At 41.9% G+C, this 13,107-nt stretch overlaps 1 protein-coding gene across 2 annotated transcripts in view; it reads right to left on the bottom strand.

Moving 5' to 3' along the window:
• Positions 1 to 12,134: 12,134 nt before the first annotated feature.
• Positions 12,135 to 13,107, bottom strand: part of BCAT2 (branched chain amino acid transaminase 2) — a 55,973-nt gene continuing 55,000 nt past the window's right edge. Inside the window, exon 11 of one of the 2 annotated variants that reach the window (XM_032235799.1) lies at positions 12,135 to 12,997. In XM_032235799.1, coding sequence (XP_032091690.1) covers positions 12,956 to 12,997 — 42 coding nt within the window. In that variant the 3' untranslated portion in view covers positions 12,135 to 12,955. The remainder of the gene's footprint in view (positions 12,998 to 13,107) is intronic. The other variant, XM_032235798.1, reaches the window with a different exon arrangement.

The raw sequence follows: 13,107 nt of genomic DNA, 5'->3' as shown, positions 1-13,107 counted from the left end.
CTGGAAGCTCAAAGATTGTAGGTTTGTAGGTTTTATTAACACTTATAGGCCGCCCTTTTCCCTGAGGGGACTCAGGGCGGCTTACATAAAATGAGGGGAAGGGATATACAAACAATAACGCATACAAAACATAAAGTAAAATAATAAGCAACATTGATTCATCATTCGGGTGGGGGCAGTTATCTTTGTCCCCAGGCCTGACGGGCTAGCCAATAGCAATTAGACTTATATACCGCTTCATAGGCCTTTCAGCCCTCTCTAAGCGGTTTACAGAGAGTCAGCATATTGCCCCCAACAATCTGGGTCCTCATTTTACCCACCTCGGAAGGATGGAAGGCTGAGTCAACCCTGAGCCGGTGAGATTTGAACCGCTGACCTGCTGATCTAGCAGTAGCCTGCAGTGCTGCATTTAACCACTGCGCCACCTTGGCTCTTAGCCAGGTCTTAAGGGCTGTGAGGAAGGCCTGGACGGTGGTGAGGGTACGAATCTCCACGGGGAGATCGTTCCAAAGGGTCGGAGCTACTACTGAGAAGGCTCTATAAATCATACAATCATGTGATGTCTCATTTAATGACCATGGTGATTTGCTTAACCACTACAACAAAAAAGACTGAAAAAACGGGTGTGGTCATATGATGTCTTGTTAATGATGAAAGTTACGGTGCCAGATGTGGTTGTAAATCGAGGACTATGTGTACAGGTAATCCTTGACCACCTTATGACCACAATAGAGTCCAAACCTTCACTTAACAACTGTAATTAAAAAAAGATCAGAAAATGGGGGAAAACTTAACAATTGCCTTGCTGAACAATAGAAGGTTTGGGCTCTATTGTAGTCTAACTGTACATATAATTCTTGATTTAGAACCACATTTGGGACCATAACATTCACCATTGATAAGACATCATGTAACCGCACTCATTTTTACAGTCTTTTTTTGTCATGGTTGTTAAGCAAATCACCATGGTCATTAAATGAGCATCACATGGTTTATAATTTAGTAATCATGTTAAGTCATTCATGTGGTCATTAAGTGAATCTGGCTTCCCCCATTGACTTTGCTTTTCAAAAGCCAGCTTGGGAGGTTAAAAATGATAATCACATGACCCTGGAAAAGTGCAACTATCATAAATTGATTGATTGTTTTCTGGTTGCTTATTTGTACCCTATGATTATCATTAAGTGTTGTATCTTATGATTCTTGATGAATGTATCATTTTATGTACACCGAGAGCATATGCCCCAAAGACAAATTCCTTGTGTGTCCAATCACACCAATAAAGAGTTCTGTTCCATTCTATTCTATTCTATTCTATTCTATTCTACTCTACTCTACTCTACTCTACTCTACTCTACTCTACTCTACTCTACTCTACTCTACTCTACTCTACTCTACTCTACTCTACTCTACTCTACTCTACTCTACTCTATAAATACATGACAGTTGCCAAGCACCCAAAGTTTGATGATGCAAATGGTTAATCCTATTGTAGGACTTTTCCTTGCTTTCTGGCTCAGGATGGTGAGCCAGTTTTCATCAGGAAAGTCAATGGAATCTCCAGGGCCATGAAGACCTACATATCTGCTCACCTTACCATGGGATCCAAAAAAGATGCATTTAAATTAAATATTGTTTTGGAATTCTGGAGTCCATCTCTCTCTTCCATCCAACTTTTCTGGTTTGATCCTGCTTGAAGATGTTGGCATTGTGTTCAAATGTGTTGCGTGTAGGCCTGGAAGGATGATCTAAATGAAGTCACATTTACTAGACGAGCCAAAGATTAGAAAGCCATTGGCTGCGAACTTCTTGAGCTGCAGTCTGATTCCCAGCTTTGCTTGGACCGCTCCTCGGTTTCCATAAATAATTTTAGTTTCTTTTTTCCAATCCCATTTAAAAAGACAAGGGTTTCTTTGTAAAAATGAGGTCATTATCAAGTGGAAATATGTCTATTAGCAGTGATTTATATTTCCACCCCCAGTCTAGCACAAACAGGAAGAGTGCAGCTTTATTGGCAAAATTTAATGGAAAATGAATTGGAAAAGGAAGCAGGTGTTGCCATCTGGGCTTGTTTAAAGCAGAAGACCAAAGAGACAGAGATGGACACTAGATGGAAATGAGATAGAACAAGGGCAGCCATTTAATAATTCGGGTATTCAGTTTACTGAAATACCATCATGGAAAACACATATAGCATCAACAAGAACAATGGACTTGAGCTCAATGAGAGCCCTTTGCTTCTTTTTATATACAAATGGGGGGGGACGGTTAGTATGTTCTGCACTTAAGATGATTGATATCATCATCATCATCATCATCATATTTTAACGACCCCATAATCCCTTACAGGGTGGAGGAGCCTGGGGAACTTAAACACTAGTGTTAAGAGTGTTTTAATGGCGAGATGCCCTTCCTATTGCCAATACTTAAAATAGTTGATATAAGGGCCCCAAATTTGGGGTTTCAGTAAAGTAGAAGAATTAGATCCATAATTCATAAGATTAATCTTAGGTTTATACCCATGTATATACTACAGTGTTGAGATTAGAAGTGGGCTTTCCATCAATAAATATAAAGGTGATAAAAGCAATAATCTTATAGTAGGAGACTAGTTCTCGTGCCCAATACTTATTTGATCAAACCATTCCTCCACAAATTATTTAGCAGAAATAGATGAGTGAATTTGTGTCTAAAATTAGTCTCATACTTCTCACTAGATCAGGAATCGCTGAATGCCACATATTATCACACACTGTTGAGGCACTATTTATTTTTTTAAAGATTTTAGACATGACAGACAACAGACACAGTATGTAAGCTTAAATTGGCTAAGTGGTATTAACTTTTTAAAAGAAGGACAAGGAATATCATTTTATTAGAAATTCTGTTTTATATAAAGCACCTCAGAGTCAACAAAGAGTACAGTCATCATGTGCTTTACTACTCAAATATTTAATTAACAGCAAACAGGAAACTCTACTTAAAACAAAGGATTATAGAGTCACGGTTTCAAACTGGTGGCCCGCAGGCCAGATGTGTCATGCGCAGGCCATGCCCACCCCAACTCCACAAAGAGGGAAAGCATCACAAAGTGTCATGTGATGGCAACGTGATGCTGCAAGTTTGACACCCATGGTATAGAGTATATACTATAGATCCAAACTTCAACCATGTACTGGCTGAATATTAGTGTAATTGTTGCATAGAAATACATTCCAATGATGAATTCCAACACATATTGACATAACTTTGCTTTCAAATAATGCAACAGCCTATCTGGATGGAAGATACAAGGGGTTACCAATTACACACCATTTATGCATTTTATAATAAGTTACAAGTAGAAGATTTGACTCATTACTCATTACATTCCAAATTTTATCAAGAACTTAGACCAGTGATGGTGAACCTTTTGTGGCTCGCGTGCCAAAAGCAGGGGGAGCGCAGGCATGCCATACCCATAATGCTATGCGCATAACCCCAGCATGCATGCGCAAACTACCAGTGCTCCCCCCATTTTTGGTATGCTTTTTTCACCCTCCCCAGGCTCCAGAGGTTTTACAGGAGCGTGGGGAAGGCAAAAACAGCCTCTCCCTCCCCCCAGAGGTCCTCAAGAGCACGAAAAACCGGCCCTATGTGCAAACCGGAAGTTTGGGAACGAACTTCTGGTTTGCTCATAGGGCCTGTTTTAGCCCTCTGGAGCCTTCTGGGGCCTTCAGGAGGTTTCCCTGAAGATTCCCAAGGGCTAAAACCGGCCCTTTAAGCAAACCAGAAGTACGTTCCAGAACTCCCGGTTTGCCCCTTGTGCCGGTTTTTCATGCTCCGGAAGCTTTAGGGAAGCTCCTGAAGCCTCCGGAGAGCAAAAAATTGTCTCAAAAGAAGGCTGAAGTCAGCTGGCCAGCACGCACATACGTGCTGGCCAGCTGACAGGGCAATGCCTCGCCTGCTGGGACACATGGCTCCGCATGCTACCTGTGGCATAGGTTCACTATCATGGACCTAGAACTAGGTTTGTTAGAACCTTGTTAATCCAACTAAGTAAATCTAGTTTAAAAGGAAAAAAAAACTATTTTCTGTTGTGTGATGATGAACACGTCACAGAAACAAGAAACATTGAACTGATATGGAGGGCTACAATTTTAAATAAATTTTACTAAAACCTGTGGCTGCACATTAGTAGAGTAGAGTAGAACAGAACAGAATAGAATTCTTTATTGGCCAATAATTTGTCTCCGGTGCATAAGCTCCCAGTGTACATGCAACAAGTCATAAATCATGATCACAATCATACAATACAATCATCATAAATCATCAGATATAACACTCAGTGATAGTCATACTAAATAAACAATAATCATAAATCATAAGGTAAAGGTTTCCCTCGCTCATATGCGTTAGTCGTTCCCAATTCTAGGGGGCAGTACTCATCTCTGTTTCAAAGCCAAAGAGCCCACACTGTCTCTAAAGACATTTTCGTGGTCATGTGGATGGCATGACTAAATGGCGAAGGTGCATGGAAAGCTGTTACCTTCCCACCAAAGTGGTTCCTATTTTTCTACTTGCATTTTTACATGCTTTCAAATTGCTAGGTTGGCAGAAGCTTTGACAAGTAACGGGAGCTCACTCCATTAGACAGCATTAGGGATTCGAACTGCCGAACATTCTGATTGGCAAGCTCAGTGTAATATAAGTCGTAAAATACAAGCAACAAAGTTATAGTCATAAGAAAGTAAGGAAACATGTAATAGGAAAGAAGAGAAGGATAACAACAACAACAACAACAACAACAAACAACAATAACAACACCGCCCTACTAGGTAGTTTGACAGAGTTGTAGGAATTGGTTGTTTATTGGGGGGGGGGGGAACTGTTCTTGGGTCTAGTTGTTTTGGTGTGCATTTTTCTGATAATGTTTCTGCTCATAAATAATCTGATCCTGGATTATTAAGGTGTGTGAAACCAATTGAAGCTTTGTCACCAATTGTCTCCCCTCTTTTGACTGCAGTGAGGTAGGAGACCAGACCAAGAGAAAAGAAATTTTGATTTTGCCCATTCAAAGAAAATGGGAAAAGCCCCATAATTCAGATGTGGGTAAAGGGCCGGCTTGAGGTTTGACTCTCATTCCCCAACTCTTAATAGTATTTGTAGAACCCTCATCATGCAAAAGGATTTCTAGCGCTCAGCCTCCCCATTGACAGAACTAGGGATCTATACATATTTGCAGTAAACTAGGAATAACTTTCGACACACACAGAGACCCGGCCAGGCGCCAGCCTAAGCGTAATGTTTGTTGCAGCATCGGCCCTATCTCATTCTTCAGCAAATACCTGGAGAAAGTGGAAGGGGAGGGAAAATCAACAACATCAAAGCAAATGAGTCATCTAGTTTGCCCTCCAGGGATGATCTGGGGAAAAAATGACGTTGGTTGGATATGGCCACTTCCTTCCTTCAGTGGTGATTGTAGAAAAGGAATCCCAGCTGTGAGGCTCTTGGAGACAAGCGTGAGGCCTCTGGAAGAAGGAGATTGAGAAATTCCTTTGTCAAGAATTTAAAACGATCCCCGAAATCCAGCTGCTCTGTCATGGTATACAGTTTCCCACCCATGGCATCTTGTATCATTGGCCACAGAGTATAGCTGGGCCTTTCCATTGTGTACCTCAAACAGTGTGATGATATAGAACAGAGAATAATACGGTTGGAAAGGACCTTGGGGAAGTTCTAATTCAACCCACTGCTGAAGCAAGAGACCCTCTACTATTCCAGAAAACCTCCAGTGCTGGAGCACCCAAAACCTTTGGATACAAGCTGTTCGACTGATTGATTGTTGTCACTTTTAGGAAATTTATCCTTAGTTCTAGGTCCGTGAGGGCGAACCAATGGCACACATGCTGCAAGTGGCATCCAGAGCCATCTCTCCGGGCATGCGAGCGATCATAGATCGCTCTTCCGGGTTCTGGTGCACTGGCCAGCTGGTCTTCACGGAAACTGTAAGAGCAGCTGCCTGGCACGCATGCACACTGGGAAGATGATCTTCTGGTTTCGGGCATGTGCATGCACAGCGGCAAGCTGGTCTTCACGCACACATACACGCCAGAACTGGAAGAGCAGCTACCTGGTGTGCATGAGCATGCTGGAAACTGGAAGATCATCTTCCTAGAACAGTGGTGGCTAACCTTTTTGGTGCCCAGAGAACTCCCAAAATGCAATGTGAGTGCCCCTTGCATACGCCCCTCCCATGCATGTGCCCTGCCCCTGTCTGCAACCGCACATGCCCCCGTGCATTCATGCACGTCCCCCGCGTACCCCCTGGCTCATTTTTGGCTTCCAGATTGGTGCAGGAGGCTTTCCAGGACCAAAACGGTGGGGGGAGGGGCGTCCCATGCACGGGAAGCCCCAAAATGCAATGTGAGCGCCCCCAGCACATGCACCCCACCCCCTATGCATACAGGGCAGAGACCCAAAGACCAAATGGCCAGCAGGAGGTTTACACTAATGCGCGATGGAGCTGGGGCAACGGCTGGAGTGCCCACAGAGAGGGCTCTGCATGGCACCTGTGGCACTTGTGCCATAGGTTCGCCATAACAATCCTAGCACACGCACAATCTTCTGGCTGCTCTTCTGATTTCTGGCACACATGCCCACGTCCTTTCCCATTTCGGCACTCAGTGCCAAACAGATTCACCAACACTGTTCTAGGTTGAATCTCTCTTTAATGATCTTCCACCAGCTACTTCTTCTACTGCTCTCAGGTGCTTTCAGGGACGTGCAGTCACTAGAGACAAGGGAGGCGGGGCCTCACCAGTCTCCTCAGGGAAAGGAAAGGATTTTAAATAATTTTCTTAAAATAATTAAAGCCAGGGTAGTTGCTACCAGATTTCAAGTCACAGTGGCTTGGTGTCTGCTCTCAGTATTAACTAGGAGGAGGCCAGAGAACTAGGGGCCTCTTTTGCATAAGGATTTTTTCGCCTTTTAAGAGTTAAGCAAGGGTTAACAAGGGAAGAATTTCTTATTCAAATGAGGCACGTATTCTCTCGCCTCCTGTAGAGGGCATTTTTAGAGGCTTTTTCGAGTTTTCTAGGAGCGACTAGCTCAGTCTGACTTCAGAGCTCTGGCTTTTCAAGAGGGCAGGGTAGGGCAGGGAGAAGCAGAGTTGAAATCGTCTCTGAAACAGCTGGAAAAGGTCCGTGTGTGGGGAGGGGGGAGGAATTCAAAAAGTTTGATCGGAAGGCAGCAGGGAAAGGGTGGGGGTATGGCAGAGGAGCTGCTTTCAAGCCTTTGGAAAATATATCCAATCCAACTTCTGTGTTTGTGTTTGAGAGTGAGTGAATGAGAGAAGGATCGAAGTTCTCTGTCTGCGTGTGTCTGTTTGAGAGAGGGGGAGGGAAGGAGAGAGGGAGGAAGGAGGGGGAGGGAGAAGAAAAAGAATGGGAAAACTTATTTTGCAAGGGGGAAAAATGCTGTCGCTTTAAATCGGAACTTAGCATGCCTGGCTGTGGAATTCTGGGAGTTGAAGTCCACAAGTCTAAAAACAGCCTCACCGGGGGTAAAGCTGACCGCATGTCACTGGGTGCTTTGGAGAATAGATTGACTTCCCTCTTCTCTGTGAGAGTACCTCAAGTACTGGAACACTGCTATCATATCACCTCTAGTCCTTTCTCTTCGTTAGACCCCATTCCCTCAATCATTCATTGCATGATTTAGCATCCACGTCTCTTATCTTTTTTGCTCTTCTCTAGAGCTTCTCTAGGGTTTTCAGGATCTTTTTTTTTCTACTGTGGTACCCAGAAGTGATGCATTATTCCAAGTGTGGCCTCACCAGTACAGTATAAAGCAGTGCTGTTACGTGACGTTGAAGTTATCTCTCTGGGTTTTGGAGTCACTAATTCCTCTTTAGTGGCTCCGCAGCAATTGGCCTTAGATGGGGTTGGGAGGTGATAATTGGCAGTGGGCAAGATCAAAATGAATCCCTATGGCTTTGTTAATTAATGAAGAGCCTTCATGTCATTTGCATATTGTGAAAGGGAAAGTCTACTTCCATTCAAGCTCATCTTCTGATGACTTCACGATGGACACAAGCATGTCATCTCCTGGCAGTGATCTGACCTCAGTTGCCCTCTTAAGCAGCCCTCAAAGATTACATTTCCCCATGCTTATATACTCTATTCATTCAACGACTGTGCCAAGCCAATTTTCACTCATCTCAGTTCTACGATAAGCAGGAAATGGTTATGCAAACTTCTTGAAATAATCCAATGTGAAGCACCATCTAAATTTCTTCAAAAGAAATTTGGAAAACACATAGTGGTACCTTGGTACTCCACTGCTTTGAAATTCATCGAATTTGAAACTCAATGCTTTTTGACCCAAAAGATTTGTCCCAGTACTCATTGTTTGCTGGTAGTCGACACATAAGCTAGCACTTGTCAGTGTCGGCTGCCTTGTGACTCATTGTATTATTTTTTATGGGGAAAATGTGTTTGGTACTCATCATTTTAGTACTGATCGTGCCTCCTGGAACCAATTAATGATAAGTATCAAGATATCACTGTATTGATGAGTTTAAAATATATAATGTATATATCAGCTATATATCCAAGCTGAAATGCTGGTTTCAAACCCTCATCATTTTCAGATTTTGTAAGTTTTTCTATACCAGAAATTATCATTTGCAACCTTCTTAGATGACTTCCAACAAGGTCAATTGTGGAAACGTGATTTCCTTAACAACTGCACAATTCACCTAACCACTACAATGAGTCATTTAACAAGCACAAAAAAAAGGTTATAAAATTGGGTGCAATTCACTTAAGTACCAATTTGCTTAGCAATGGAAATTCTTGTCCTAACTGTGGTTAGAAGTTGAGGACTACGTGCATGAACTTAAAAATTACTGCTTTCAGATATGGCATTCTTCTTAATAACTCATTCGAGAAATTTACAGTAAGTTTAAACCAGAACAGGCAGATGTTAGATTGCAAGGTATTGGCAGATCTCTGGATGGTTGGATGCAATTCAGAAAAAATACTTGATTTCTAATGAATGTAGATAAAAATATTCTCTTCTGCTTAAATTACTCAGCTGAAGGAAGGAATTTTGGGGCATAACCAAAAATGAATTTTAATGCATGAGGACCATGGTCTATTGGTCGAGCTTTAAACATTATTGCTGAACCCAAATAAATCTATTATCTTGTACATTTCAGGATAGAAAATAATGAGCTTCTAATAATATTTAAAGAGATATTTCTTGAATGTCAGTCTATATCTGGTGTACTGTGTTTCCCCAAAAACAGAGTCTTATTTTCTTTTAACCCCCGAAATGAGCACTTGGCCTTATTTTCGTGGAGGTCTTTTATTTTTGAGGTGCAGGAAGAGGTGAGAGTGGTCACATCATGGCTGCTGCTGTTGCAATATTTTGGGGGAGGGCTTATTTTCAGGAGAGGGCTTATTTTAGTGCATATGCTCAAAAGCCCAATTGGGCTTATTATCAGGGGAGGTCTAATTTTCAGGGAAATAGGGCAGGTATCAGCTTATCTTCCATTCCTTTACTTTTTTCCATTATTCCTTTCATCTTTTTCTGTTTTTTTAAAAAAACAAACACAACAAAACTCCAGTGAGATAAGTGAGTTGGGAATATCTACACAACTTTTTGGCTGAAAATACTAAGATCCTTCCATCTACTCCACCCCAGGTTTTACAGAGTTCCAAAATGCACTGAGCATGCACCATATATTATGGGCAATGTGGTTTGCAAGGATAGCAATATCCTTTATCTCTTCCTAGCAGATGCCAGAATCCTTCTAGAGTTACATTCTTAGGAGTGTCATCATCTCCACAAGTTGGGAAGATTGTAATTTTACTCAGAAATCTCCAATGGCAGGTTCCATTTTTTTCTTCTGTTTCCCAATGTTCAGAGATCCGTTTGTTACCCAATGTGCAAAGGTCTTCTTAATCCCAAATCACATGTCTCTTTCCAACCTGAATTATTTCATGAATCCCGTGCTATAATATCAACTCTTCACTAGTCAAGAACAATCTTCAGAAAAAAATGTGCAGATAGAGAAGCTGGAAGGAAGTGGATCGCTCAGCCCAACGAAATTCTTTTTTTTTTTTTTGATAATCAAATTTTTTTTAGTACTTTTCTTTGGGGTTTACTTGACCAAGATCACAGATTGACCTAGCCAGCACATTTGGACTAATGTACTCAAGTGAAGCAGTTGTTAGGCGAAACATCACAACTTTACCACTTAGCCACTCAGTAACTCCAGTAGTTCCCATTGCAGTCATTAGGTGAGAACCATGCCATTGTTAGACGACCTTAAATTTTTCCTGTTGCGTTCACCTCCAATTCACACAACCTCACAAAGGGCCAGCAGCTGTCTTGGCTTAACTAACAGCAGAAGGAAGGAAACACAAGCCAGCTGAGGGCAGCAGATATTGGCAGGGATTGGCAGCAGCGGCAGGACAGCCAGAAGGATAGAGGTGTGAGGGGAGATAGAGGTGTGGAGGGCAGCTAAAGTGTGGGCAAATTTCAATAGAAACCATTCCAGTACAATTGGATCACCTTAATGGCTACCAGGCTAGGAAAAACGCTGCCCACCATCACCTTTAGCCCCCTACCACTCCAAATTTCCCTTTGTGGTGTTGTTTTTATACAGACCTTTCCACACCAGTATCTAGCCTTAGCAACAGCCAGTCAAATAACATTGTTTTCTAATAATGTCTAAAATGAACTTCTAGAATTCTTCCTGGAGGGTGCTTTGCAGTTCACCAATTTTCTTTCTTTCTTTTTTAATTAAAAGATCTAATAGTCAGAGGAGACAGCCTAGTAGGTACCAAGTGTGATCCCCAGCTTTGTGAGTTATGTGTATTATAGGTAGTCCTCGACTTACAACAGGTTATTTAGTGACCATTTGAAGTTACAACTTAGGGCCGTTTTTCACAATTACGACCATTGCTGCATTCCCACGGTCATGTGATCAAAATTCAGGCACTTGGCAAATAACGTATTTTTTGGAATATAAGACGCACCTTTTCCCCTCAAAAAATAGAGTGAAAATCTGAGTACATCTTACACACTGAATACAGCATTTTTGGCCTACCGAAACCCCGCTCCCTTTGTAAAAATGGACGAACAGAGGATTTGGGAGGCTTGCAAAGTGCTTAAGAGCTGAGGAAGGCAAAAAAGAGAGCAAAAAATGAGCCTTCCCCCCTCCCGCACAACCCTGAGGAGCACTCTACAAGCCTCCCAAACCCTCTGCATGCCCCTCCCCCCCAAAACAGCCCAGTTTTTGCTAGTTTTTGCCCCCCCCCCCAAGACCCCAGGAGCACTCTAAGAACTTCCCAAAGCTCTGCATACCTCCCCTCTCTTGTTTGCAAAAAATGAGGTGTGCAGAGGGTTTGGGAGGCCTGCAGAGTGCAAAAACTTTTTTAAAAAATTTACCTCTTCAAAATCATGGTGCATCTTATACTACAATGCGTCTTATAGTCTGAAAAATATGGTGATTTCTATTTATGAATATTTCAGTGTCCTGGGGCCTTGTGATCCCCTTTTGCAACTTTTTGATAAGCCAAGTCAGTGAGGAACAACGGTGTTACTAACTTAACAACTGCAACGGTTCACTTAACAACTGTGGAAAGGAAGGTCATAAAACGGGGGGAAACTCATTTAACAAATGTCTGACTTAGCAACAGAATTTTTGAGCTCAATTGTAGTCGTAAGTCAAGGACTTGTCTGTGCAACCCTAGTGATAATGCAGAAAAAAAAAATGTGTTGTTTTTTTTCCTGCAAGGAATCTTTAATCCAGAAAAGCTTTGTTGAAATCACTGGCTGAAATAATTCTGGGAAATCATCACATGATTTTAGAATGATTATACACCACCCACGATCTCTTCTCATGAGGTGGGCGGATATATAAATTTGATAAACAAACAAACTCTCCCAAACTACATTGCTTATAGAGTACTGTTTTTAAACCTTAGCAACTTTAAGATTTGTCAACTTCAGCTCCCAGAGTTCCATAGTCACCTAGCTGGGAAACTCTGAGAGCTGAAAGTCCACACTTCTTAAAATTGCCAAGGTTGAGTAACACTAGAATAGACACTGTTTACACCACAGAACAAGAAAGTCAGAAATGGATGGCAGGAGCCTTCTCCAAGATGCAGTTTAATCTTGTTTATTTATTAAATTTGTATGCCATCCTTCTCGCTGTCACATCTCTTTTGAATCATTTTTCCACCTTAAAAAGCCAACCACGGCTGCAAATTGTAGCTCCATGTTAATTCTGAAGATTTAAGGCTTCTTTTATCTATCCAGCAGATTTAACTTTAAAAAGTGAATAGTCATCCACACGAAACAAGAATTTCACGTTTCTGGAAATGTTCAGTTTAAGATACAGGAGCCAAAATTTAAAAATTTTGGCCCCATTCACAAAGATACCAAAATGAAAAAAAAAAACTTTTATAAGAGCAATATGGTTTAGATTACACTTTTTTTTACATGTGCTCCTACATGAATTCAAGCGACTATTCTTAAAAAAAAAAATTGGCAATCATGCACATGAAGTATTAGAGCTTTGCGTACACCCCACATTCCTTCGTTTTCTCCTACTCCTCTCAATATTGCACTTAAAAGCGAAAAGCAGCCGAGTTTTTGGAGTGGAGAGAGAAGCAGAGCAAGCCGCTTGGAGTTCAAAGCATCGTTTCCATCGCAGCAAAGAGGTTGATCTGGTATTCTTCCTGGTCCTGGATCAGGGCAGGCCTTCCTGATGTAGAGTGTTTCGCAGCCATAAAGGGCCTGGGTTTATATCAGGGGAACTGTAGTTTCCCCAAACCAGGCAGTGAGTAAGTCAAATGGAAGGCAAAACTGGAAAAGCTTTAGAACCATGTCATAAATACAGCTGTGGTGAAGAGAGTGAAGCTGAACGAGAGCAGGGAAAAGTCAAATCCCACAGTCTTCAGCAAACCACTTGGGCCCAGTCACTTGGGGTGCGTCCGTACTGCGAAGGACCAAAAAAATACAGTCAGAGTTTGTGATTGTAACCTCTCAAAATATTAAGCAGAAGCAGAGTTAATCCAAATTTCCTTCCCCAACACACACACACAGACA

This window comes from Thamnophis elegans, chromosome Z (assembly GCF_009769535.1).
Source record: "Thamnophis elegans isolate rThaEle1 chromosome Z, rThaEle1.pri, whole genome shotgun sequence".
NCBI classification, from domain to species: Eukaryota; Metazoa; Chordata; class Lepidosauria; order Squamata; family Colubridae; genus Thamnophis; species Thamnophis elegans.
Note: the sequence above shows the minus strand (reverse complement) of the source record. Positions and strands in the feature narration are given on the sequence as shown.